We start from the raw sequence: 25,895 nt of genomic DNA on the forward strand, positions 1-25,895 counted from the left end.
TGAGAATAAAATAATAAATTGATAAAATAAAATAACACAATAAAATTCTCACGACGTTTCGGCCACAACACAAGCGGCCTTCATCAGGTGAAGGGGACGAGACTGTCTGGTAGGACAGCGCTGTCCTCCAAGGGACGAGACTGTCTGGTAGGACAGCGCTGTCCTCCAGACAGTCTCGTCCCTTCACCTGATGAAGGCCGCTTGTGTTGTGGCCGAAACGTCGTGAGAATATTATTGTGTTATTTTATTTTATCAATTTATTATTTTATTCTCATTCTACGTGACTTTACCGAAAGAACCAAAGAAGATGAATCCTTGCAGTCACGAAAGCTTTAAATCGAAATGCAATTAATCTGTACGGTACAGTTTTGAATGTGCACCGTGTGTTTGCTCTGCAAATTGCACTTTTCTCTTACATGCATGTCACACCATTTATTAAATAAACGACACTGAATGCCAGTACAATTAAGGATGCATTTTTTTTTACATTTTATTGGTTAGACACAAAGCACAAAATAGTTGAGCACCTCCGTGTTTATGTGATTGTCTGAAGCCATACAGAGTATCCTGAACTCTCTGCTCAAACGATGTATTACGTTCGTAGCGCTACACACAGTAATGGCACTAGGCATAAATAAAGTAAATGATAAGTACTCTCTGGTTCACGTAGATAGAAAAAATAATAAAAGGAAACACGACGTTTCGGTCGCAACACAAGCGTCCGTCTTCAGGTGAGAAAATTATCTGTTGTGGCTTTATATAGGCACGGGAGGGGGGGGGGGAAGGAGTTTTGTCGAGTCGTAACTGTAGGAGGCTGGCTTCCCCTAACGCTAAACGGATTCTTGTTTAAGGCCAGCTTAGCCCTAATCTCAGAAAGAATAAGGCTGCTCCGATTTTAACTTGATAATTTAGACAAGACTCTCTTACAATCACATTTATAATTAACAGATAAAATGTCCACATCTGATTGGGACCATGTGGATAACATGACTGTTTCTTCTGCTGCTTCAATGTCAACCAAAAGCAGAGCCAACCTGATTGCCAAATTCAACCTCCTGTCAAAAAATAAACCCGAACCACACTTGGAAAAGTTAGATGGTAACGAGATTGTTATCAATCACAGTAACAGCCCAATGTCTGACAGTCTAAAATCGGTACTAGACAAGAGGTTGAATTTCGCAGTATCCCCCAAACACATCCCGGTGGATGACATCATTGCCCAGGTCGACGTAGCCCTCAAAGGTCTGGGACACATCCCGGCAGACGTTGCAAGATCTGAAATCGCTGCTATCCTCAAGAATGCTAAGAAACCCATTAACAACATTAGCAAGGACGAACGTTTTGAACTCGCTCAATTATAACAGAGACATGATATTGTCATCCTCTCAGCCGACAAGGGCAATGCCACTGTCATCATGGATAAAAACCACAAACAAGAAAATGCAAGACCTCAATGATGGCTGCTATACCAAAATTAACAGAGACCCTACCAATAGCTTGGCTACTAAAACCAACAAAATCATCACTAATTCGACTTTCCTAATCGAACGCACCAAACAGCTCTCTCTAAAACCTTCAGCTGCTAGACCACCCAGATTTTAACTTCATCAGTTGCATAAAAAAACATAATCAGCCTATGGGACTTGGCATTGCTTTAAAAACGCAACTGTACTTTAAACAATGCCAAGTATCCTTTGTGACGGAGTTTCGTGGTCTGAATGATCTCTTAATTAGAAAAAAATTCACAGCCCTGTGAAATACCACTGCTGGATGAATGCCATGTCAATCCATGGGGGCTGTTTGACCATACTTCACGACGGGTTTAGATATACCTCGTCACTGATGTTACCTTTGACCAGGATAGAAACTAAAGTCACTAGGTTCATAATATAGTGCATGATCCACTACGCCACTGTTTCCCCTTAATGAGCTCTTGTAAATAAAGGTTATCTCATGAGTGGATATGAGACAATTTGTTTAAGAAGGCCTGCACCACAATTGAGTGGGTGTTCACAACCAAGTGTGACTGGCTTTTGATGGGAGTTATCGAGTGCTCATGCATACCGGCATCGTGGTAACATCATCACCCTCCTACTTTCGAATCACCCTGTGGTGATATCACGAGTGCTAGGCCAGAGCTCCTAAAAGTAACTTTAAAGTATTTTTTGGCATACGAAGCGTCTAACTTTTTAGTCTGTCACAGCCTCGATGTGCTGTCGTAGCTACTCGACAATAAGCGCCTGCGTTCTGGGCCACGCAGCCCTCTAACAAAACCTGTGTCATCGTCGATGTAATGAACGCCACGTGCGTGCTGAATTAAGCTTTCAAAGAAATCTGCGGCGTGCTGCTTTATAAGGTCAGTGTCGCTATATACCACCTTGTACCGTTTGCATGCTGGATTAAGGTTGGCGAGTTCCATGGTTTGTTCGTGTTAGTGTAACCCTTCATGTGCACGCTGGGCTAAGGGTTTTGGGCTCCATAGAGTATGACGTGGTCGTTCGTGTTAAAATTCCATATGCATGCTCTGTTAACGATGGTGGGTGGTATATATGTGTACGTGGTTGTGAATGTTGTAAGCCTGCGTATGCATTCTGAGCAAGCCTCGTTCCTTCAACCACAGCATTTCTCACGCGTCTTGTAACAGGAGTTACTGATAAAGCCATTGTCCCCACGCCACCTTCCCCGCCAACGGGCGAGCTCGCTTCAGTCACCGCAACCGAGCCACGAGGTGAGGTTCATCACCTTGTCCAGGCGCCGAGGCCTTGTCCACATGCGGAACACCTGCTGGCCCTTGATGAAGAACGTGAACTCTACGGGGTGATTTACACAGCCAGTGGTCAGATTCACGCCAGCTGTCGAGGCATCGCCTTGATATCCTCACCATAGGGGTGGATGCAATGCGAGGTCGCCAGCTAGCTCAGGGGACTTGTAGCACGCGATTACTGAGTGGCACCACTGAGATTCTGGGTTTGAAATCCAGATAATTAAGGTAACCATAAAAGGCAAATGTGCAGCCATACAATACGTGCTCACACCACTTCTTGCGGAATGGCCTTCACTAAAAAGAGCCCCCTCCTATTCTTAGCTCTTTCGGTAAAGTCACGTTGAAGGAAAACAATAAAATAATAAAATATATATTGTTCAACGTGACTTTACCGAAAGAGCTAAGAATATGAATTACTGCAGTCACGAAAGCTTTAAATCAAAATAGAGCCCCCTCCCATTGGGTATTTGGCCTACTTCTAGATTTGAAGCTTTCGTGACTGCAAGGATTCATACTCTTTGGTTTTTTCGGTAAAGTCACGTAGATATAATAAAATAAAAATGAAAGAAAACAACTAAATCAAATCACGACGTTTCGGAGGCAACACAAGCTCCCGTCTTCAGGTGGAACAGTCACAGCAAGATAGCTGCATCAAGTAGCACGCGATTACTGAGTGGCACCACTGAGATGCAGCTATCTTGCTGTGACTGTTCCACCTGAAGACGGAAGCTTGTGTTGCCTCCGAAACGTCGTGATTTGATTTAGTTGTTTTCTTTTATTTAAAAATTTTTTTTATCTACGTGACTTTACCGAAAAAAAACAAAGAGTATTTGGCCTACTCTTCCACGCTGGTCAGATGTGTTGGAAGAGATAGGAGTACCCAAAATGCACGCCACCACACCCAAGCTGCCGGTCGACTGTGGCATACCAATTGCAACTGTTGGGTGGACAAAGGCGTGGGGGATGTAAAGAAAGCTGCCCATTCTTTCAACTGCCACGCTGAGATTTCGAATCGAAGCAGCGACATCTGGCCTGTAAGTCAGATGAGCTCGCCATAACAACCACGACAGCATCCTCCGACTCATGATATGAAATAGCAGATGCAAGAAACAATAAAAAAGGTATAATCCCCTCGGTTTTCTCGAGGCAGTAAGCCTGTAAATATATATATACCGTCACCCAAGCACCCCACCAAGATTCGTTCAATGAATTGTTTCATTGTCATGGTTAAAATTAATTATTGTTTTCCTTGTTTGGAGAGCATCATTATGCAGTTGTCACAATTCTGGCAACTGCCTGATGATGCTGCTTATAACTACCAGAGAAACGTTGAACCTAATTGTTCAATGTTGTGGATTGCTCTCCAACGTACTGGTGTGCTGAAGCAGTAATAACGCTGTATGGAAATTCACAGATACGGGCTTATTATTATTATTATAGTCATCGTTCTATCCAGTGTTGTGACGTAATGCTTTTAGTTAATGTAATCATATTACAAGAGCTGGTAGTTGTAATTCTTATTCATGCAAGTGATGTTTTCAGCTTTTAATACTATTGTTGTGTTTGGCATAAATAATGTATTGTTTTCTTGGTTCTTTCGGTAAAGTCACGTAGAAGGGAAATAATAAAAATAAAACATAATAAATAAATGTTATTTTATTACGTTTAAAAAAATGATACAATTTTTATTTTTATTATTTTATTATTTCCCTTCTACGTGACCTTACCGAAAGAACCAAGAAGATGAATCCCTGCAGTCACGAAAGCTTTAAATCGAAATGTTTGCTCATTCCCACCTTGCAATGGTCCTGTAACTGCCACCACAGAGCTGGTTGGCTCAATGGGTCCGATCACTGGCTAAATAGAGTCTGAGTCTATGAGATTCTATTTAACTCTATGACTCTCTATGCAACTCTATGAGTCGGTATGTAGATGTAATGCTATATATGTCTACGTAACTTTGCATCTCTATGTAGAGCTATAGATCCGTATGTTACTCTGTGGCTCTCGATGTAACGCCGCATCTCTATGTAACGATAGATCTCTATGTAATGCCATGCATCTCTATGTAACTCTATAAGTCTATGGAAGTCTATGCATCTATATACAACTCTATAGATCTATATGTAAATCCTGCGGGCAAAAGGGAGTAGCTAAGCAAGCCCCTCTAATGCGATCTGATATCGCTGGAGACATCAGAGGGGAGTGAACTGCTTCTGGGCGTATCGTGATATTTTGTTTCAGTACCGTTTTTGGTGACTGCAGCGTCCAGGTCTGTTGGGATCCCCGGCCAGTCTTCATGCAGCTCCCTTGGAAACCCAGCGTCCATGCGTTTGGTCACCTCGTTGTAGCTACACAAACGTAATGGGAATGAATAAATATTTTTTTTTACGTATCGCCCTATACGCTACGGAGTCTCGGAGCGCTTTACATAAAATCTCGTTGCAAAAAAGTACAACAATAATAATAATAATGCCATGGCTCCCGATCCATTGTCGGATCACTTTTAAAGATGGGCCCTGACCATCTTCAAGATCCTGCATGGACTCCACCCTGCCTATTTCTCCCCCTAATCCGACGCTACTGTGATCCACGCACTCTCTGCTCCAGCAGCCAAGGCGTTCTGTCAAAGTCTCAGGAAACCTTTGCTCAAAATCTAAAGGTTGCCCCAAAGCTCGGAGAAAATAAACCCCGAGCAAAAATAACTATTTTTCAAAACATTTTGCTCTGACAGTAATAACGCGTCGATTCCCGTACTGCAAATGAAATACTTCTGAAGGCAAACGCATGTTTGGATGCATTATTTAATCTATGCGTATGATTGGTGTTTCATTACTTGTTACACCAATGATATGGAAAATAGATTAACTAGACAGTACATTTTTTTTTTTGCAATAATGCATTTCACATGTAACAAAAACTCAAAACATTTGTTGAATATAATACTGCCCTAAAAAAAGGATGAATGTGCACACACGGCAGTGGCCCTTCCCCATACCAGAGAGCAATCTAAGTGCACTCGTCCGCCCGCTAACCTCCAGTACTGCCGCCCTGCGAACAGGAGCGTGTGGTCCCGTCCTGGCACCGCGGCGTCAACTTTCAAAGTCCCCGGTGGCAGCCCTAGGGAATGTAGATCCCGTGGGGACCCGGTGTCCACCTCGAAGCCCCTCAGCGCCCACACGCGCTCACCTGGAGAGGAGACAACAGAGCTTCAGCGAAGGTGGAACACAGCAGGGATGTGACGTAATGATTCACTCCCTCCACGGTTATATGCCTTGTCATGTCTCGAAGCAACAATTATATTGGCACCTGCGATTAGCACGATTCGCTTCTCAAACTCAAGTGGTATTCATCTGTACAATTGATCGTGTTATTGGGGTAAGCAGATTATTGAGTGTAAGCTTGTGTGGGTATGTTTGTATGCATGGACGTATGTGTGGGAAGTTAACTTATACGTGAATCTGTATATAAAACGTAACCCTGAATGCACACAATCTTGCTGGATTTCTTTAGTTAGGCAGGTTAGAGCCTAGCTAAGTTAGTGGATCGGAGACTACCTTGGAGTGCCAGGTGTTATAGGCTTGAGCTGCCAGTTGGCCAGGAGATGTCAGTACAACAATATATATTTTTAAGCTATCTGTATAGAGCTTTAAATGTTTTCCTCGCGTGTATTTTTTTTCTGGGTGCTCAGGTTTTCTGCCACATGAACCCACTCAGTGATGGCAGTGGCCAAACATCTCAATGTGGAACCTTCCTGATAAAAAAAAGTTGAGACTAAGTGAGGCTTCCCTGATTAAATGAATGGCATTGACATTATTATTGTAAGTCTACTCTCTGGTTCTTTCGGTAAAGGCACGTAGATAGAAAAAATAATAATAAAAGAACACGACGTTTCGGTCGCAACACAAGCATCCGTCATCAGGTGAGAAAGAATAATCTGCTGTTGTAGCTTTATATAGGCACGGGGGGGGGGGGGGAGCGAGGGGGGTTTGTAGAGTCGTGGCTGCAGGAGTTCACGGGGGGGAGAGGTGGGAGGGTTTGCGGCGTGCAGGGACGGGTGGGAGCTGGAGAAATTAGCATGTCCATGAGCTTGAGTCGTGGCTGCAGGAGTTCACGGGGGGGAGAGAGGGGTGTGGGTCTTTTGGTCCATGTGTTCCGACGCGTCCATATCGCATGAGTGACCTGAAGCCTCATTTGGCTTCTCCTTTCACATCGCAGCCACATTTTAGAAACAGGTGCAATAACCGGCTTTATCCGCCAGGTGACGCTCCACTCATTGTGATTGACAAAGTAATTTTTTGTGCCAAGGTTATTTTTACAAATAGGTCAAAGGTCATAGGTCACACGTAACTCATCATCAATTCCATCGGTCCGTGGTGTCAATCGGCCAAAATGAGCCCTTACTCGACTGACTCTAGGAGTTATTACTGTGCATCATACGATAAGATACAGTATAAGAAATATGATATTATCGAGAGATCAGTTTCCCCTAAATTTGTAATTGTGTTTAAAAAAAAGTAATCATCTCGTTTTGGGGTATCGATCTACTTCCAGTACAAATCAAGATTGGTAAAAACTTCTTCATCTGTAGTTCATCCAACACAGGTCACCTCATTATTGTCACTTTACAACAGGGGTGGAGAATGTCTGGCCCGCGAAATCATTTGGTGTGGCCCTGCCAACGCAACTGCAGGCGGGACTCGAAATTCAATAAATCTAGGGGCAAACCCGTAAAAGCAGTTGCGAGTAGCAGCAACATCATCAATACCAGCTAACATCATCACACGCCTCGCCAAAGAGAAGCAGTTCCAGCCATCACATTAGGGGCGAGTTAATTAAATGTTTGACCAAATATAACAGGCAAATTTTTAAGTTGATAATTTTGTATGGCCCGCGAATGATGTTATAGATATCCAAATGGCCCTTGGCAGAAAAAAGGTTCCCCACCCCTGCTTTACAATCTATAATGCTTGTAACGCACATGCAGTCAAAAAACGGATGACGTCATGTAAACACTGTCGGCAATTTATCCAACAACGTTTCAAAAGCACCCATTTAATTGGGACTAACAACAAATGTCGACCTTTATTGCGGTGATGTTTAATTGTTATATCATCGAATGTCAGGAAATATATATAGATTTACATCAATACTATAAATAAAGATTATACTGCAAAACGGTCGAAATGATTTTCATAGCCTTCATATATTACAACCTCTGTATGCATGTTGAACATCTTATTGGTTCTTTCGGTACAGTCACGTAGAATGGAAATAAAATAATAAAAATAAAACATAATAAAATAAAACTCTCACGACGTTTCGGCCACAACAAAAGTAGCCTTCTTCAGGTGAAGGAACAGAACTGTCGGGATGACAGCGCTTCAATGAACACTGCTAAGCTTGGCAGCGTCTTTTAAGCTGGGTGGGAGGAGCAGAGCGCCTTGACAAAGGAGTTTACATATCAACAGGAGAATTTAGCATTGAAGTAGCTGTGTTAATGTGTTGGATTAGCAGGGTGTTAAATTCAGAAATTAGCATGTAATTGGGAGATTAGCACGATGTTAGTGTGAGGGATTAGCATGTAACTGGTCATGGAAGTAGCTATGTTAAAGTCAGAGTTTACATATCAACAGAGGCTGTTAGTATATTGACGCTAAAGAACTGCAACTACCCAACTATCATACAATAAACCGATGTGAAAGAACTTAAGTATAAACTACATCAATATAATAAATGTACTCAATATATTCTTCAATAAGTTGAGCTATTAACATAAAGTAACTGGGTATACACTACACTATATAATGAATACGTGAGAATTTTATTTTTTTACGTTTTATTTTTATTACTTTATTTCCATTCTACGTGGTGACTTTGCCGAAAGAACCAAGAAGATGAATCCCTGCAGTCACGAAAGCTTTAAATCATGTTGAACATCTTTTGCATTGTACGTAGCCAACCGTCCTAATCGGAGGTGCGGAAACAATGTATCGCAGGTCGAGCTCCAGCTCTTCTCGGCTGAGGAGGGCCAGTGGAGCTGTTGCATGAGCAACCAACAGTGATACTCCGCTAAGGAGGACGAACTTTGGTGAGCCAAAAGAAATAGGGACCACCCCAGCACCCCACCTAGTTCCGGCCCTGACCTATTGTAGTATCGCCATATTATGGCGACCCTTACTCGACTCTGAATGATGGAAATTAACTCAAGGGCTGCGATTGAATGGAAAGGCTGAGAGACAGTCCTTGCGCATATGTCAGCACGTGTGGGCATCGTGCGTGCGTGCACGACTTACCCGAGAAGAACACGAGCGTGTGGTTCCGTGCGTTCGCGTACAAAGCGTCGATGCGATTCGGCGCTCCGGGCCAATGGGACGACACGAGGCCAGGGAGTCCCGCTCCCGTTAGGGAGCTCGACACTCGCCAGAAATACCTGCGGGAGACACACACAGTGTGTGAGTGAAACATAAAGGGAGTGTGTGTGTGTGAGAGTGCGCATAAAACATCTGGGCGTAGAGCTGACCACACCACCTCCTTTTAGCTGATATACTAAACAATTGTTACGTAATTTGCTTTTCTCCCTGGTTAAGTGTCGAATGTGGGATTGTCGTGAATTTCGTCAAGGAGCGTAAGCCATCATAAAAAAAAAACTCCGCTTATCCTCGCCGAGGACTTTTGGCTAACCATTTAACAAAGACACTGCATCGCACGCTGTCAGATGCACTTCTGCGACCGTCTGAAATGCTCTTCCTTCCGAACATATTAGGCAGCCACTGGAGCTATGCACTTTTAAATCTAAATTGAAAACTAATTTCTGAGAGAGAATATGATATGCTCAGTGACCAACCAAATTACTGGTGGACGAAACCTCGACTTTAACCCTGTATCTTGTGCAGGGCTGACTCAGTACTCTGGCCCATTCAGCCACCCAGCTACCTGTTTAACACGTCGGCTTTCGCGACCAACATTATTCATAATAAAGGTTTTTTGGGGTTAGATCGCGTTATTTAGAAATGTGTCGCAACCCTCCACCTTATGCGGTAAGTGTTATATTGGACAGACGGAACGTAACATTAATGTCAGACTAAAAGAACACCAAAGGAACTTAAATTATCCCAAACACAGCTGTCAGCAGTGACAGAGCATGCTTGCCAACAAGGACATGCAATTGCTTTTGATAACGTTGAAGTGTTATGCAGAACTAATTATTACTGGCCAAGATTAGTAAGAGAATCAATTCAAAATTGAGAAGAATTCAAATAATTCTAATCGCAGTGATAGCTATAGACAGCGCAGCCTGGAAGCATATTATTAAGTAACACATAACACTTATTGCAATTTATTATAGATGAGTCACATGCTAAGTGGCTGATTACTGATCTATTACATAATTGCATACACCCCCACCTCCACCTCAATGATGACGTCATCCTGCACTATTTAAGACCGGAAGCAGGTGGATGGCGTCACTATTCTGGCAAATCACCCGAAGATGCTGGATGTAATTGCCAGCGAAACGTCGTACTACTCAAATTGTAAATGTTGTGGATCCACACTTCAACACACTGTCGGGTGGTGGAGGGTTGCGACACATTTATAAATAACGCGATCTCACCCAAAAACCTTTATTATGGACCCAGCTACCTCCATGAGCATAGGTTCTGAGTTGCTATGTTTTTCTTTCATCTTTTCTGCAACCACTTGTTGGTATGTTTATTGCGTTTTTTGAGCCAGCCGGCCGGGATTGGGCAAAACTTAGAACCAATTTTCACCCAGACAACTGGAGAGCTACAGACTAAGTGTTTCTGACATAACATTACAATTAACAAATCACAGCTTAAAGGTCGTGATCTCAGCGTGGCTTTCTCCAGCGCTGTCCTCCAGACAGTCTCGTCCCCTTCACCTGATGAAGGCCGCTTGTGTTGTGGCCGAAACGTCGTGAGAATATTATTGTGTTATTTTATTTTATCAATTTATTATTTTATTCTCATTCTACGTGACTTTACCGAAAGAACCAAAGAAGATGAATCCTTGCAGTCACGAAAGCTTTAAATCGAAACAATAACATATTTAAGAATCATAGCGAAGACACAAAACAACATGCATACTATTAAAAATAATAATTTACATAACTTGTTTGTCTTAAAATGTCATCGACGGTTCTCGTGGTACGGGTGGTTTTTTTCCAGCAGCTACTCGCCAAGCAGAGCCAGAACCAACCCGTGAAACCTTGGCCCCTTAAGACATCGGGGCCAAGCAAAGCCAGGACAGGAGTCCAACAATGCGTTGGTCGCTACACTTGAATGCATGACACTGACTTCAGCAGCACGCCGTGGCTTCTGCAGTGGGGAAAACAAAAAAACAATCGGGCGCCTCACAAGCTGCGCCGGGCTGGCCCCTGTACTACCCCGCGTAATTCGGTTGTGCCGCTGGATGAGAGATACGAGTGCCACACTCACTCGCCCTGGAAGATGTAGAGCTGCCGATGGATGAAGGAGGCGGCGTCCACACGCAGATTGCCACCGCACAGGCGGGGTGCGCCAGCAAGCGAGTCCATGGGCAGTGGCGAGTCTGTGCCGCCGCTGCTGCTGCTGCTACAGCTCACCGCGAGAGCGTGTGCCTCGTCAGGGGTGTCACTGGCGGTTGTGGGTTCGTCGTGGTGGGTATGGTCAAGGAGTGCACCGTGAGGAGCATTGCGAGCTCTTTGGTCATGGCCATCGCTGGCGATTTCGTGCACTCTGTCCGGGCGTGTGTTGTCGTCGTGAGGTGTGAATTCGTTCTCCGAGAGTTGTCGTGGCGCCTCCACGCTCAGGCTGCGGGGAAGGGGACCTGGAGGTTTGGGGAGGGAGGAAACACCAGAGTGGTGGAGGAAAAGAGGTGGTTGAGGTGTAGGGAAAGAGAGGACAAAACCCATAGGTGAGACAGAGAGATATCTAACAGCGTACATTGTCAGATTTAGGATTTAAAGGATATTCGAGGAAGGTCAATGAGCATGGAAACAAGGAAGAAAAACCAAGCATGAGCGTTGATTTTTGTAAAGCTTTCTCACGTGCATGTCTCCTCGGTGGAATTTCATGAGCGTTGGCGACTGTCGTGATTTTCAAGGCGTACAATGAGATGACGTCACGCGTGGTGTGTGATGAATTTGGTTTTGTTGTGTATGTATGTTGAACTTCTTTCGCAACGTATGTAGGCAACCGTGCTAATCGAAGGTGCGGTTTTCTATAGGGCAAGCCCCTCATAGCGACACAATTTTACACTCAAATGTAATTTGCATCGGATCGTCTTTACGAAAGGTATTGTATCCCTAAGCCCCACCGCTACAGAACTAATGCATGAACGGTTTCAACCTGAATTGAAAAGCGTTGAAAATGGATCAAACACATGGGGATACTTGGGAAAAATTGTTTGATATTGTGAACTTTATTTCACGATATGAGATGATGGGCAAGGTACTGTATATGGATAAATGATAATTATGTACATGAGCACATTGTTCCAAAAAAATGTAAAGAAAATTACCAAAGCAGTATTGCAAATAACACACGTTACGGTAAATATATGAAAGTGGGAGGGTGGTGCAGTGGCTAACGCATTGCGCTATGCACCTGATCCTGAGTTTGATTCCCAGCTATGGCTAACTTCAGTGGCAAGTGATATTTGAGCTGGTTCTGATAACGCCCGCCCCCCCCCCCCCCATCCATTTCATTAACCCGCAGCGACCAGCGTGGTGAAGTATGGTCAAACTAGCCCCCCGCCCGCCCCCGACTAACACGCCATAGGAAGGCGGCCTTCATTCACCAGTGGGTTGACATGTAAATGGTACAGGACATTGTTTTAGTTTTATCTACTGCTGCATGAGGGCTTCCCCATAGATACTGGTATTTAACCATATTTCACCACGCTAATCAGTGCGGGTCGGTGAACGTGAGAGGAGTACATAACAAGGGATTTTGTTGCACTGCCCTCTACAGCCCACGTTCCTATTGCACCTGTTTCTTACACATGGTGGTGGTTACTCAACTAAGCACTGCCATGCCCGACCCGGCTAAGCTTCCGACATCTGACGAGGCTGGGGGCATTCATGTTGAAATAGTTGACATAGGGATATAACTTTTTTTTAACTGTATTACTTTGCATGATATTCAATCGACATTGCAATCATAGCCAAACATCGCTACTTTGTTTTCGTTCCCATAAGAGGCCGTAAGTAACGCGCACTAAGCGATTCGTAAGCCAACTAGTCATGACACACAACCTCGACACACAGTCTTGACGCACAGCTGGAAGGCGCTAAGGCTTTAAACACAGAAGCGTGGCAGGCAGATAGTTAATTGTACTGTATAATGGTTTCACGTATAATAGGGATCGTCCGTGTATTGATATAGCTCCCAGGTGCTATATATTGCACTGATTGTTTCTACAAAGGGCTACAAACCGGTACATCAATGCAGCAAAAGCTTTGTAAATTCCAAGAAAATGTGCATCGCAATTATATTTTTTAAAGAAGTCATTAAATAAAAAAATAACACAACAGAGGCGATTGCTGTGTTAGAAAAATTGACCAATTCATGTATCAATGTTCATTGTTAAGCTCGTGATGAATTAATGCATCGAATCATGTCATAAAAAGTGATGTTTTCGATTCGGATGATTGTGGCCCATGGGTTCACGTGTCACCCTTGCATACACTAGAGGCGCTACCATTCACCATAATGTTAACAATATAATCACATTGGTGTGCATTTTATGAATATGCTGTATATAGGAATATGAAGCACCAACTTAGTTCCAGACGGGTTGAAGGGATGCAGGCCAATAGACCAATGCAAGTGATAAATACAATAGGCTATAAGTATAAAATGTCCGCGTAATAATTTGATGGAGAATAACAAGATAATATATCAATATCATGACTATGCTGGTGCTGGTTGACAGCTGATCCTGTTGCCAGGCCTTTATACATATTGGAGTAGAGTAATGCAATGCCTGCAAGTATCTTGGCTACGCCTTGACACCGAGGATTATATACAAAGGAATGCCGTTGGTACTGCAGTACCAATAACTTGCCCAACATAGGCAACAATCAATTGTATCAGGAATTGGGCAATGGCTTGGTATTGCTATGATTCAAGTGTTGCTAAATATAGACAGTAGCTGGTATTGGGCAATACCAAAATAGTCATTTACATTGAGCAATGCTTTGTCCAAACAATATAAAATAACATTGTCCCAGATGCATCAGCAATGCAATGCGTTGTATTATATAAAGAGTACTTTAGGGAGCTACGTTGTCAGCGGGGACAGGGCATCTATGCTACCTGCCTTCACCAACCCGCACTGACCAGCATAGTGAAGTATGGCCAAATAATGCTCATGACCCACACAGCAGGGGAAGGTCCTCAACAAAGCAGTGAGTGGATTGGCAGAAAAAGGTCGTGTATGTACGTACTTCTGGGATCACAATGCTAATTATCATACAAATTATTGCCAATCTTGGTACAAACGGTTGTGGATAGGATAACCTGAAGCCATCTCCAAGCATTAGTTCATAGACTAATATAAGAGGGTTATACAGGGAGACGTTAATAATGCTACACGGTGTCACCAACAGACTGCTTCTCTAACCCACACCTGACCGATCAGAATAGGATCACACTAGAGGTCAGGGAGAGGACGAGGAGGAGAGATGTTGAGGATAGCGTCACTATGGATGCTGTTTGTAGAATCACAGGATTGCACACGAGGGAGAAGAAGACAAACACAAGCAGGGTTCAATATGGTGACACAGTACAACATCAAGTACCACATCTTTATTTAAAAAGGTGTAACTCTGCCTAGTAGTGCCTATGGATTCATTTAATTTCTTGAGTGGTTAAAATGAACAAACCATTCAGCTAAATAATACATACACAAGGGTCTGTTTCATTCCATCAAATAAATAGCATGTAGAAAATGTCGCATTTTTAAAGAAAACATTTTACCCAAATCTCTACCGAATGTATTTCTGTCTGATCTGTTCTATTGATTTTGAATAATATATCCTCCACTTCGATTGTATATCTAACGTAGCCCATCCGATGCATCTCCTAACTATTCTGTGGCCCACGTTATTCAATAAGGCACTTAGTGCAAAAAGTTTGAACATGCCTGGACTAAGCCAATGGATCCTTAATTGCTTATCGAGCATGGGAGCATAGACTCCGATATATGTCTGATCCTGGACTGTCCCTGGCTGTTCTCAGTGCCGGCAGGGCCTGGCTCTAAGTGGTTGGGGAAATGGGGCACATCGATCACCCTTACCTGTGCCATAGAGAGCCCTGATCCCTGCCTTATCGTCCTCGGAGAGGTAGGGGTGAATCCACACTTGGTACGAAGGATTCATGATGGACCCACGCTCGTTTGAATGTTGCAGTCCAAGTGCATGGCCCAGTTCGTGGGCGGCCACCACACGTAGGTTGTAGCCTAAGGGGTTGAGAGACCAGAACGCGAAAGCTCATTATACACAACGGCAGGGTTCGTCAACTTGTCGCCCACGTGGCCAGATGTGACCCGCGAAGACTCTTGGAGTGGCCCACTGAGCTATGGCCCGCTGACAGATAAAGGTACACAGATTTGGTGGTATAAACGATAAATAAGAGATAGAGAGATGACATAAATGTCGACAAGAGATCAAGATGATTGGGATGAAAGTGAGATAAACAATAGATGCCAAAAATAGAAACAAGAGATATGTTGCCAAATTACATATGACGCCATGAAGCCACGTGACAACACACCATATAACTCCTCTCATCTGTGCCAATCTCGGTGTCGCTATTCGTGGATCTAATCTGTAAAACCGATTATAAACTCCTCAAATCCATAGAACCTTTACAGAATTTAGGAGTTATGTCTTCTTTGTCATTTGACCTGTCTGTATATGTCTATATAAACTAGTTGTAATACAACTGCGTTGACAAGCACAAATAAAACAAAAATACTTACACATACGTATGTAAAATAACACTGCCTTAAAAGTAAACGTAAAATGTGACGTTTTGAGCAATGGTCCTTCTTCATATTTGCTATGATTATGTGCTATCAAGAAGGCCCTTCATCCGAAGGGTCGCCTATTACATACGTTTCCTTTAAAGGCTACAGTGTTATTGATAAATGTGTTGAGTGTTTTATACGCAGTATATCATACAATTTATATGAAAAGGTATTCAGAATAAGCATTATTTTCGGCATCCCACATACAATCCACTCCACGTGTCATTAGCCGTATTGAATTTCAGCCTACACGATATAAAATTTTGTTCCAGGGATTATTTTGGCACGCCACATCCATTTCGGCAAGTCCGTGTGTGATATATTTTTTATAACCCTTCCCAAAGAATTAGAAGTATATATGGTGCCATAATACAATATTATTACGGATAGGCGCCCCTTGTACTCTAGTGGCAGTGCCCTACAGCGAGCAATATTCCCGACTTAAAAACCAATCTCGTTGCGTTCTCGAAACACACAAGTGAAAAATTAAGCCCCGGGTGTCTTTTTGGTTTCTGATTATACGCCCAACTTCCGAGGCCCCTATCGCAAGCAGACGTTGAACAGCTGCAGCCAGACGCACCGATGAGGCCGACGCTCCACTGTTCTTCGTCATCAAAGTGCAAGTCTCCGCCGAGTCCAGGGGACGGCTCGTAGGCGTGCGCGAGCACCCCGTGCGGCCCGTCAAACGGGAACTCGTCCCCATGATCTGCACAGAGGCAAACACAATTACTCCCGAGCGAGCATTTAGCAAAGCGATTAGTTATGATTGCGTACTCCCATGAGTTGCACACAGATAACAGAGATAAGGGCAGTTACTCCCTAGGATTTAGCATTATTCGTGGGTGACACGGTCAAGTGGTAGTCCATTTGCCACTGGTTAGCAGGGGGTTTGCAGTTCGAGACCGCACGACCACCCTGGTTAATATTGCGGGAAGTTTTAACCATAAAAAATACGTGCAGCCTGCTTCACAAGTGCATAATAAAGATGCCGTGACGTCATTCGAAAGAGAGTGGATCACGTGTTCCAGCGCCACGGACCAAATTTGCGAAAGTTGTAATAAAAACACCCACAAATGACTTAATTGGGTAAAACGCGCAGCAACATCGCTGATTGCTGGCAGACTATGTCCGTATTGTGAAACAGACCGTTTTAGTGATAGCATTGCCCTATCAGAATCGCACGAACACTAAATGTACTCAATTATAATTGCAGCCTAGGGACAAGTGCTGTTCAGAATAAAAATCATGTTCAATCCACTGCTGGATGAAGGCCTCACCACTTCTCACGCTCTTGTAATGTAGCAATCCTTCTATTGTGCCTACCGTGGACATCCTTTGGAGCAGTGGTCCTTAATCTTTACTGCAGCCTGCACCCCTTTGGGTCTCAATCGTAAAAAAAAATGTAGAATGTTAATAAATACATAGGTGTTTGATGAAACAAAATACTTGCACTTACGTGCCCGTGCCTTCATTTGTGTTTTCGATTATTTCCCTTCTAAAAAAAAAATCTGGCCACGTCTCGCGCTCCCAGAAAGGGTATCTGGCACCCCCTGGGGGTGCCTGCACCTCGGGTTAAGAACCACTGCTCTAGCGGCTAAGTTCTCTATGTCGTCTGCCACTCTTAAGTCTCGACCCGCTGGCCGTCATCCCTTCTGCTGCTGTGAACTTCCCAAGGCTACTGACTTTTCTCAACGGTCACTATTTATACTCCTGCTAGTATGGATTGACTCATGCAGCTCGCTAAGGATGCTAGGTTTAGTAATATATTTGATGTATGTCGCTATTGTTAACTTTCAATCACATTTCCAATGATCACTGTTACGTTGTTTTTATAGCATTATTTTAGTGATTTCTAAAAAGGTTTAGTTTAGCCATATTTGTATGTTGCAGTTTAGAGTTATACTTAGAATTGTAATCTAAATTGTATTGTAATTGCTATTGTGATCGAACATCAAACTAGGATTTTTTCACATTTTTTTGTACGCAGCATAAACATATGGTGCTTTTTCTGGAAGATGTAATTGTTTTTATAGCGGATGTTTCAATTTGCGTGCAGTACATTTTAAATGTATCTTGTAATTTTATTGTTTGTTGCGGTTGCACCCGAATCAAGAGCTCACAGGATAAAACCAAATAAATGAAACTGATGACTCTAACGTGCACATTGCACTGTCATCCACGTGCTCTTATTCCTGTATCGAACGGTATGCTTTATGTTGAATTTCCTTCGCACAGTACGTAGCCAACCGCGCTAATCGGAGGTTCAAGGGAGGGACAAAAAATAAGCAAAAAAAGCAGTTCTAAAGAAATTCGTTTTCAATCTAGATTTAAAAGACACGTAAGAGTACATTATGTACACTATGGTGAACTTATTTCGCACCGTACGTAGCCAACCCTGTTAATCAGAGGTGTAGACTGTAATTGTTATTAGCAGACACATAAGAGCGCAGCATAATGCTCGAAGATAAATAATAGGTGGTGGATTTCATCTCAGGATATTACAGCGGTGCCTGCACAATGCTCTGACCCCTGAGCAGCCCAATGACAACCTCTGGGTTTTGATGTATAGCATGAGGATGCAAATGGGACATAAAATGGGGATATCAAACCTGGCCAGCTGAGTTTGATGCCAGGCCACGGCCATTATCGCTTGATAATGATATCTGAACTGGCCCGAGGCCTCCCCTGAGGTCACTGATGCACTTCTGAGGCCATCTAGAACGCTCTTCCCTCCGATGTTATGAAGCCACTGGAGCTTTGCACGTTTAAATAAATAATGAAACCTCACTTCTTTATAACTCATTTTTGTGTTTCGTCTGTTGTCCTTCCCCCCGCGCCTCCAATTAGCACGGTTGGCTACGTACGGTGTGAAAGAAGTTCAATGTACATACTTACAGACCCAGTCTAACATGGGTACGTTTTCGCGATACTACACGATTGTCGCAAAAATCCGTTTCCAATCCGTTTATAGTTGCATTTTGATTTTGTGATGTTTTTGTTTTTGCTGCTTATTTCTAGTACGATTAAAAGTCACTCATAAGCTATTCCACCGCAACTCGCTCAACATAAGCCTGCCACAAGTCTTATAACCATTACATTATAATATATAACACGTATAAGGTACGTGCTTGTCTCGTTAGTAGGCAATAATTAAATGATTAACTATGTACGGAATTATTGACATCATATTATACCACAATGCCATTAACTGCTTCGTAAAACGTTTTGCAAAGCACTAATGTTAATGCATAGCGATTTACTTAGAACTTTAATGATTGTATTATTATTTCCTACATGTGTTTGTCAGATAATGTTTTTTTTTACATTGGTAACCTTAATCACGATGCGATGATACTGTGCAAAACACGGATGACGCGATTATTGTGGCACCTTAAATCGTAAGATAACATATTGTAGTATCTATGTATGTTGAACTTCTTTCACACCGTAGCCAATCACGCTAATCGGAGGTGCGGGGGAAAGGACAACAAACTAAACACAAAAATCAGTTATAAAAATACGTAGTTTCAATTTATCATCGCCATATCGCAGCAATCCGAGTAAATACTGTGTGACGAACTGTGGTTCGTCACACTGTGACGAACCACAGTTCGTGTGCCATTCCAGCCAGAATAAGTTGGTCATTGTCAACACCTCGTGGCTGATCATCTTCACGTTGTGACCTCAGCCAGGCATCCTCTCTCTCCTTTCTCTGATATTCCTTTTCAATAATCCCCTTCTTTCCCTATCATCTCCTCTGTCCCCGATTCCTCGTGAGCTCTATGCTTATGTCCCTCTTTTTTACAGCCTGTGAATACATCGAATCGTCTTCACCGCTTTAACTAACGCCTGCGTAACCCGACTTCGTATTATTATCAAAAAATCTAGAAAAAGTTATCAAAACAACAGCACTTGCTCCAACGGTCTATGTGGCTACAGGGTGGAGGGCGGGGGGTGATGTGCAAGGAGGAGGTTGGGACACAGTGTGGATGAGGGTTTAGGTGAATGAGCGAAAACCCGTTGGATTCTGCTCGTGGCGACGGGCGCTTTAGATGAATTGCGCGCAGATTGAGGCTGGACTCACAGCGCCGCTCGAAGGAGATCATGATGTCCGCCTCACCCTCCCGCAGCATTTGGAAGGTGAGCGTCGACACCGACCTCCACAAGTCGAACGCCTCCGCCAACGCGTCCTCGGCCCTCTCCCTGCTCATCCCCGATGGGTAGTTCACGAACCTGCCGCGCGGAGACAAACCCTTGGCAAACGTGCACAGCCTTTGGGGCCAACGTTGGCACGATGCGCGTGAGCCAAAACACGAGGCTCTTCAAACATTTCCACCACGGGACGGAGAAAACAAAGCAACCGCCAGGGACCGATAGATGACTCGGGGCACGTTTACAATTCATAGGCGGCCCCTACAACCTTAGGGCAGCGAGCCCAGACACCCCCGGTGGGTCCCTACATTGTGAGGGTGTAATCACTCCAGATTTATTATACGTTATTTGCTGGAGTCCCACCCACCCCCCCTCCCCGGCTTCTTCGGAATCTACTTTGTAAAATATGTTCTTGAATAACAATTTTTTTTTTAACTAATGAAAAAAGTCATAGGTGGTGAGGCGGGGGGTGAGCAAAAGGGGGTAAAAATGTAAAAAAAACTCGGCAGCCCGTATCGTCTTTTGCTGAGATCGGCAACCTCTGAAAGAAGAGCCATTTTTTTGTTTTTTCCTTTGACCAAAATAGTTCGAGAGCCGCCGCATCACACGCAGCGCTACTTGTACACAAACACCACAGCAGGTACACGGCAAAATGAGATACAAATTCTGACTCAAATAAACAAAATAGGTGATGGGATAATCTGAGTCATTTTCGTTTTTTTTTACTCCACCTTAGTTATTCTTTCACGAAACAATGTGACTCTACATTTTGTCGTCACCAAGACTTTCCATAGTGACCCATTCCCTGCCAAATTTAATTAATTATCTTTAAGATATATTATGTTTAACATTGACGGGTTTTTTTTGCTTCTTGACAACGTCTTCCCGCATGGGGCAGAGGGGGAATGCCAAAAAGCCGCACACCAATCTAGATTTGAAGTGTTTCGTGACTGCAGGGATCCATACAAGTCACGTGGTAGGTATAAAATAAAATAAATTAAATCACGACGTTTCGATTGCAACACAAACAATCATCATCAGGTGGGAAAACCACGGCAAGAATATTTTTTTTTTGCTGAAGTAGGAGAGAGAGTTGCCGTGGTAAGAGGTTATATAGGTAATAAAGGGGGAGGAGCAAGGGGGGAGAGCGAGGGGTGGGGGTGTGGGGTAGGGGGAGGGCGAGCGGTGCGTGGTGTAGTAGTACCCGGCAGATATGATCGACAACAACCACTACAAAGCAGTTCGGGTTTTACCTGGTTAATAACATCCTTCCAATGATTGCTCAATTCGTATCCATCTTCTCGGTTGAAGTTACGTCTATGTTTATATATCTGGATGGCTGCATGAACAAACCTTTGACCGGAGCCCGAAGGTTAGCAGAGTACCTTGGTACTCATGCGGGCCCACAGCGTTGTGGTTTTCCCAGCCGCCTACCACTCCAGAACCGTAGGTTTGCCGACCCCTGGGTCTATTTCATGGGGGGCGCTCGAGTCTACGATGATACACGAGACAACTGCGGTTTCACAGGCGAGCGTTCGAATCCCCCCGCCTCGAATTATGCAACGCTTTCTTCTTTAGCCACCTCTTCGGCGAGAGCGCCTCTTCATTGAGCGACAGATGTTTTTTATATATCGGTAAAAAAAGATAAGGCTATACAGTAAAACCTTGGATTGCAAGTAACTTGGTCTGCGAGTGTTTTGCAAGATGAGAATTTTTTTTTAAAATAAATATCAATTTGATAAACGAGCGAGGTCTTGCAATACGAGTAGTAGTACCGTATACGCTTTGTCTGCCGAGCGTCACGTGATCACAAATGATATACGAGTGCTTTGGATATACGAGTGCTTTGAATTACAAACACGTATCCGGAACGAATTATGCTCCTCGCAATCCAAGGTTTTACTCTACATCCCTTCAATCTTTTACTCACTCTTAGTGGAGGGGAGCTCTGTAGAGCCTCTCTCTCGGGTATTTTTTTAGCACGCCGTTTCACACCGTCTGGACGCATTTGAAGGGATCGAAGTACTCACGTTTTACCCCACCATACGCTACCTGTCGATCGATTGCCTGTGATGTAACAATTTATACTGGCTGGATGGACACAGGCATGACGGGGGAGGCGGGGGGGACTGCTGATCGTCAACTGCCTAGCCGGGAGATCGAACCACCGACCTCTGTGCTAATCGTTACACCACAGCAGCCATCCAATGGGTAAGTTGAGTATGCTCAAGCAAATTGGTATCCACAGGGTGTATATATATCAGGAGTAAGAGAATAATAGCAGTAATGATGCCCTTAATTTAGCGAGGGAATCGTCACTGAGTGCTGAGACTCGGTGCACTGGGGAGTTTGGCCAGCTGGCGAGTGCTTGGCGTCGTGTGGGAGGAAACCGGAGAACCCAGAGAAACCCACGCATATTGGAGGATAACATTGCAATGGTCTGCATAGACGGATTCAAGACTCGATGTTCTGTACGACCATCTCATCTGGCCACCTCGCAGCCGAAGCGGCGCTCCTTTGATGTGGTCCTGCAAACACAAAGCGTCTCACCTGTAAGTCAGATTTTTCTTGAGCCATTTGTTTCGGGATGGGTATAAGGAGAAGGAGTTTGGGTTGGGGACCCCGCAGTAGCCAGGTTGGCTCACGGTCAAATCCTCGACCACAAAGCTTGAGTCACCGTTCACAGGGCTGGGCTGAGCGTGTCTCTGCGACTCATCCGAGGAGCCTTCGCTCCAGAGGTCTCCACTCCAAAGGTCTCTACGATTGGCGTCTCCATCGTCAAAGCCAAATGCATTGGAGAGCGATGAGGCCATCTCATATTCGTCATCGTGCAGCTCGAGGTCACGTTCTCCAAGCACCTGCATGTTGTATGGGACACAGGGCATAAGACGTCAAGTTTGTTTTTAATTTCTGCGAAGCCTTTACCGAGCCTCAAGACTCGATTCAGGAGAGCCCCAGAGCGATAAATGATTAAATAGTCTTTAACTTAGATATTGAACACTTTTTTCTCGTGATACTGCATTGGCAGTAGCAAGTAAGCACAATGAACACGCACTCAACCTTTGACTTGACGCCCCAAGGTAAGGGGATCTCAAAGCATCACCTCTTGTGCGCGCCTCCACTCGTCCACACCTCTCCGCGTCTGGGTTCCATCCGCAGACCTCGCCGGCCTCGCCTCCCCCTGGCCTCCCAGCTGCAGCAGGACCAGCAGCAGGAGCAGCAGCAGTCCCCGCTGCAGCAGCAGCACGGACCGACACGTCTCTGGATGCATGCGGCTGAGACAGTGACCGCACGCAGTTGAACGCAAATGATGTTGGACTGAGGCTTGATGCACGGAGCACCTTATAATACTCTGCCCCTCCCCAGCCCCAGCCACCACCTCGCCATGCCCCCAGCAAGCCTGAGTATTGCACAATATTGGCACCGGGGTGGCACATGTGTCTCACCTACGAAGTGACAGGCAACTATTTGTATGACACACACACATTCTCAGGTTGCCATGATATAATGTTTACACGATGCTTTACGATGTAAAATTCATTAGTAACTCGTTTTACGTTTGCTGTGTTTCTGTTGGTAGGACTAGAGATAAAGTCCCTGAAAGTTTCGATTTAAAGCTTTCGTGACTGCAGGGATTCATATTCTTGGTTCTTTCGGTAAAGTCACGTAGAAGAGAAATAATAAAATTATATAATACAATATTTTATTTTATTATGTTTTATTTTTATTACTTTATTGTTTCCCTTCTACGTGACTTTACCGAAAGAACCAAGAATATGAATCCCTGAAAGTTGTTTTGCAAATTAAATTCACGCAATATAAGCCTGCTGCCATACGTCGTTCTAATCATGACGACTTTACACAATCTGTAACGCTTATAACACACGTGTGCTGTCAATTACAACATAAACAAATATTGGTGTGTCAACTACGAAAATGATGGCCTTATATAACTACCGAGCGGTCAATCGTTACGAAAATTTATTTTTTGCAAAGCAAGAATTATAATGGCGAACGCAGCCAGCCATTTACCACTTACATTCTTCGAGTTCGTAATTTCATCAATCTTTAGTCATTAATTTTTTATATATATCAAACAATCATGGGCAACGATAATCAGCGTAAAAAAAAAACCTGATATTTGTGCGAAACGGACGACAATGTGGCTACCGTGTTTATTTTGTGATAATGTAAGGCAAAGGCCCAGCCACGCGATGTTACTTTCACCACCCACTGCTCGCGGCAGGGCAGGCAGCCACTCTCATCTGCAAGGGTATTTTGCCTACTCTTCCACGCTGGCTAGACGCCTTAGAAGAGGTGAGAATGGCGACATTTGATTGTAAACCCATCACACGCGAACTCTGTCTATCGATTCATTAAGGCTGTACCCATTTCGGTTTATTTCGAGTAAGGCCCATTGAGCTTCGACACTATTTTTTCAACTGATTCTTATTTAGTTTCTCTGGGGTTACAATGTGCACGGGAATAATGGCAACGTTTAACTATAACCCCCTCCACTACCCCGAGAGAATCAATCAAATCAAGTTGTCACGTGGGCAAATAAAGTATTCCCCTATTGCGTTTTTAACCATTACCACAACAACACGATCTAACAAAACAGTAATTATGAATATATATTGGTCGTGGAAGCTTTATCATTATTTGAAAGGCTGCGCAAGGATATCGAACCGACAACCTCTGGGTTGCAATCGAGTGTGATAACCGTGTTACACCATGGTCGCATCCCCGTGGACAGCAATTGTATCGTGCGATATTTGGTTTTTTATCGCGACAAAGAACCCCCGTGTAGCCTTAACAGACTGTTGGGGGCAAGTCCTATTAGCGAGCACCTATGAAGACCGGCACGGTACACGAGGTGGGGTGGGTGGCCATTACCACGCCCGACCGCTGTTGTCTCCCAAGTAGCGATGTTTTTACATACCGCACCAGGTAACTATTTGAGGCTATGTCGACCTAGGAGAGGCCCAGGACCGGTTCAAATAATCGCCACTGGGTGTTCGCCGTGAGCGGAAAAGGAACTCGGGTCGCCGGGTCCGTAGCGCAGCGCGCTAACCGCTACACGACCGCTCCCCATAACCCAATGTAAACACAACAACACGCACAAGGCGCGCGAACACCCAGCACGTCGTTATCTGGTGTTTATTAGTTTGTTGTCTTTACCCCGCACCTCCGATTAGCGCGGTTGTCTACGTAGGTTGCAAACCGAGGTGAACATGCATACAATAACACTGCTTTAAAATGGAAACATAAAAATGTGACGTTCCGGGCAAAGAGCCTTCTTCATATGCGCTATGATTATGTGGTCTCAAGAAAATGCCTTTGTGCGCTTGACGGGGTGCGCGTCAATCCGCGCACGTGCAAGGTCCCCACGCAAACACGTGCCTGATCAAAACAAAACACGTGGTGGGTGTTTTTGAATTACTGTTTTGTGAATCACCCATATGGGCAAATAAGTGGCGTTTAACTTGACATCCAACGTAAGAGCTCCATTGCACACAAAACATGCACACACGTAGCTCAAAATGGTTACCAAATAAAACGTAATACTATTTAAATAATACGTCTTATTATAATTCACAGCCCTTTGTCAATCGACTGCTCCTCTCAATTAAAAACATTCATAGTGACGTGGAACGGGTATCACGATTTCTCAACGCATGAACTCGGTGATTAATGACCAATATGCTGATGAAACTCAGGGTTCGTTTGCTTACACATATGTTTTACGAAACCGTATTTCATAACGTCCACAGCCTTGTCGGGCTAGATTTTTTTATGAAGAGGCACGGACTTTTGTCTGTTTTAAATTTCGCGCGGTATTATTTTATGAAATTTTTCAAATATACCGATGAAATATTCGACTGAAAAGGAGGCAAAACACGTTTCTGCTTGATAGGACTGTGTCTTCTTCTTCTTCTTTGGT

At 44.0% G+C, this 25,895-nt stretch overlaps 1 protein-coding gene across 1 annotated transcript; it reads right to left on the minus strand.

The window, feature by feature from the left end:
• Positions 1-357: 357 nt before the first annotated feature.
• LOC116942497 (stromelysin-1-like) lies at positions 358-23,296 on the minus strand. The gene is made up of 9 exons (XM_076058859.1): positions 22,502-23,296; positions 19,884-20,032; positions 16,380-16,505; positions 15,068-15,229; positions 11,224-11,593; positions 9,061-9,197; positions 5,800-5,953; positions 5,012-5,115; positions 358-2,810 (listed from the first exon to the last, which is right to left on the minus strand). The coding sequence occupies exons 1-9, from the start codon at positions 22,834-22,836 to the stop codon at positions 2,704-2,706; spliced, it is 1,644 nt and encodes a 547-aa protein (XP_075914974.1). The 5' UTR covers positions 22,837-23,296; the 3' UTR covers positions 358-2,703.
• Positions 23,297-25,895: the final 2,599 nt, after the last annotated feature.

Source organism: Petromyzon marinus, chromosome 1 (genome assembly GCF_048934315.1).
Source record: "Petromyzon marinus isolate PM22_M1 ecotype Great Lakes invasive population chromosome 1, UKy_Petmar_22M1.pri1.0, whole genome shotgun sequence".
NCBI classification, from domain to species: Eukaryota; Metazoa; Chordata; class Hyperoartia; order Petromyzontiformes; family Petromyzontidae; genus Petromyzon; species Petromyzon marinus.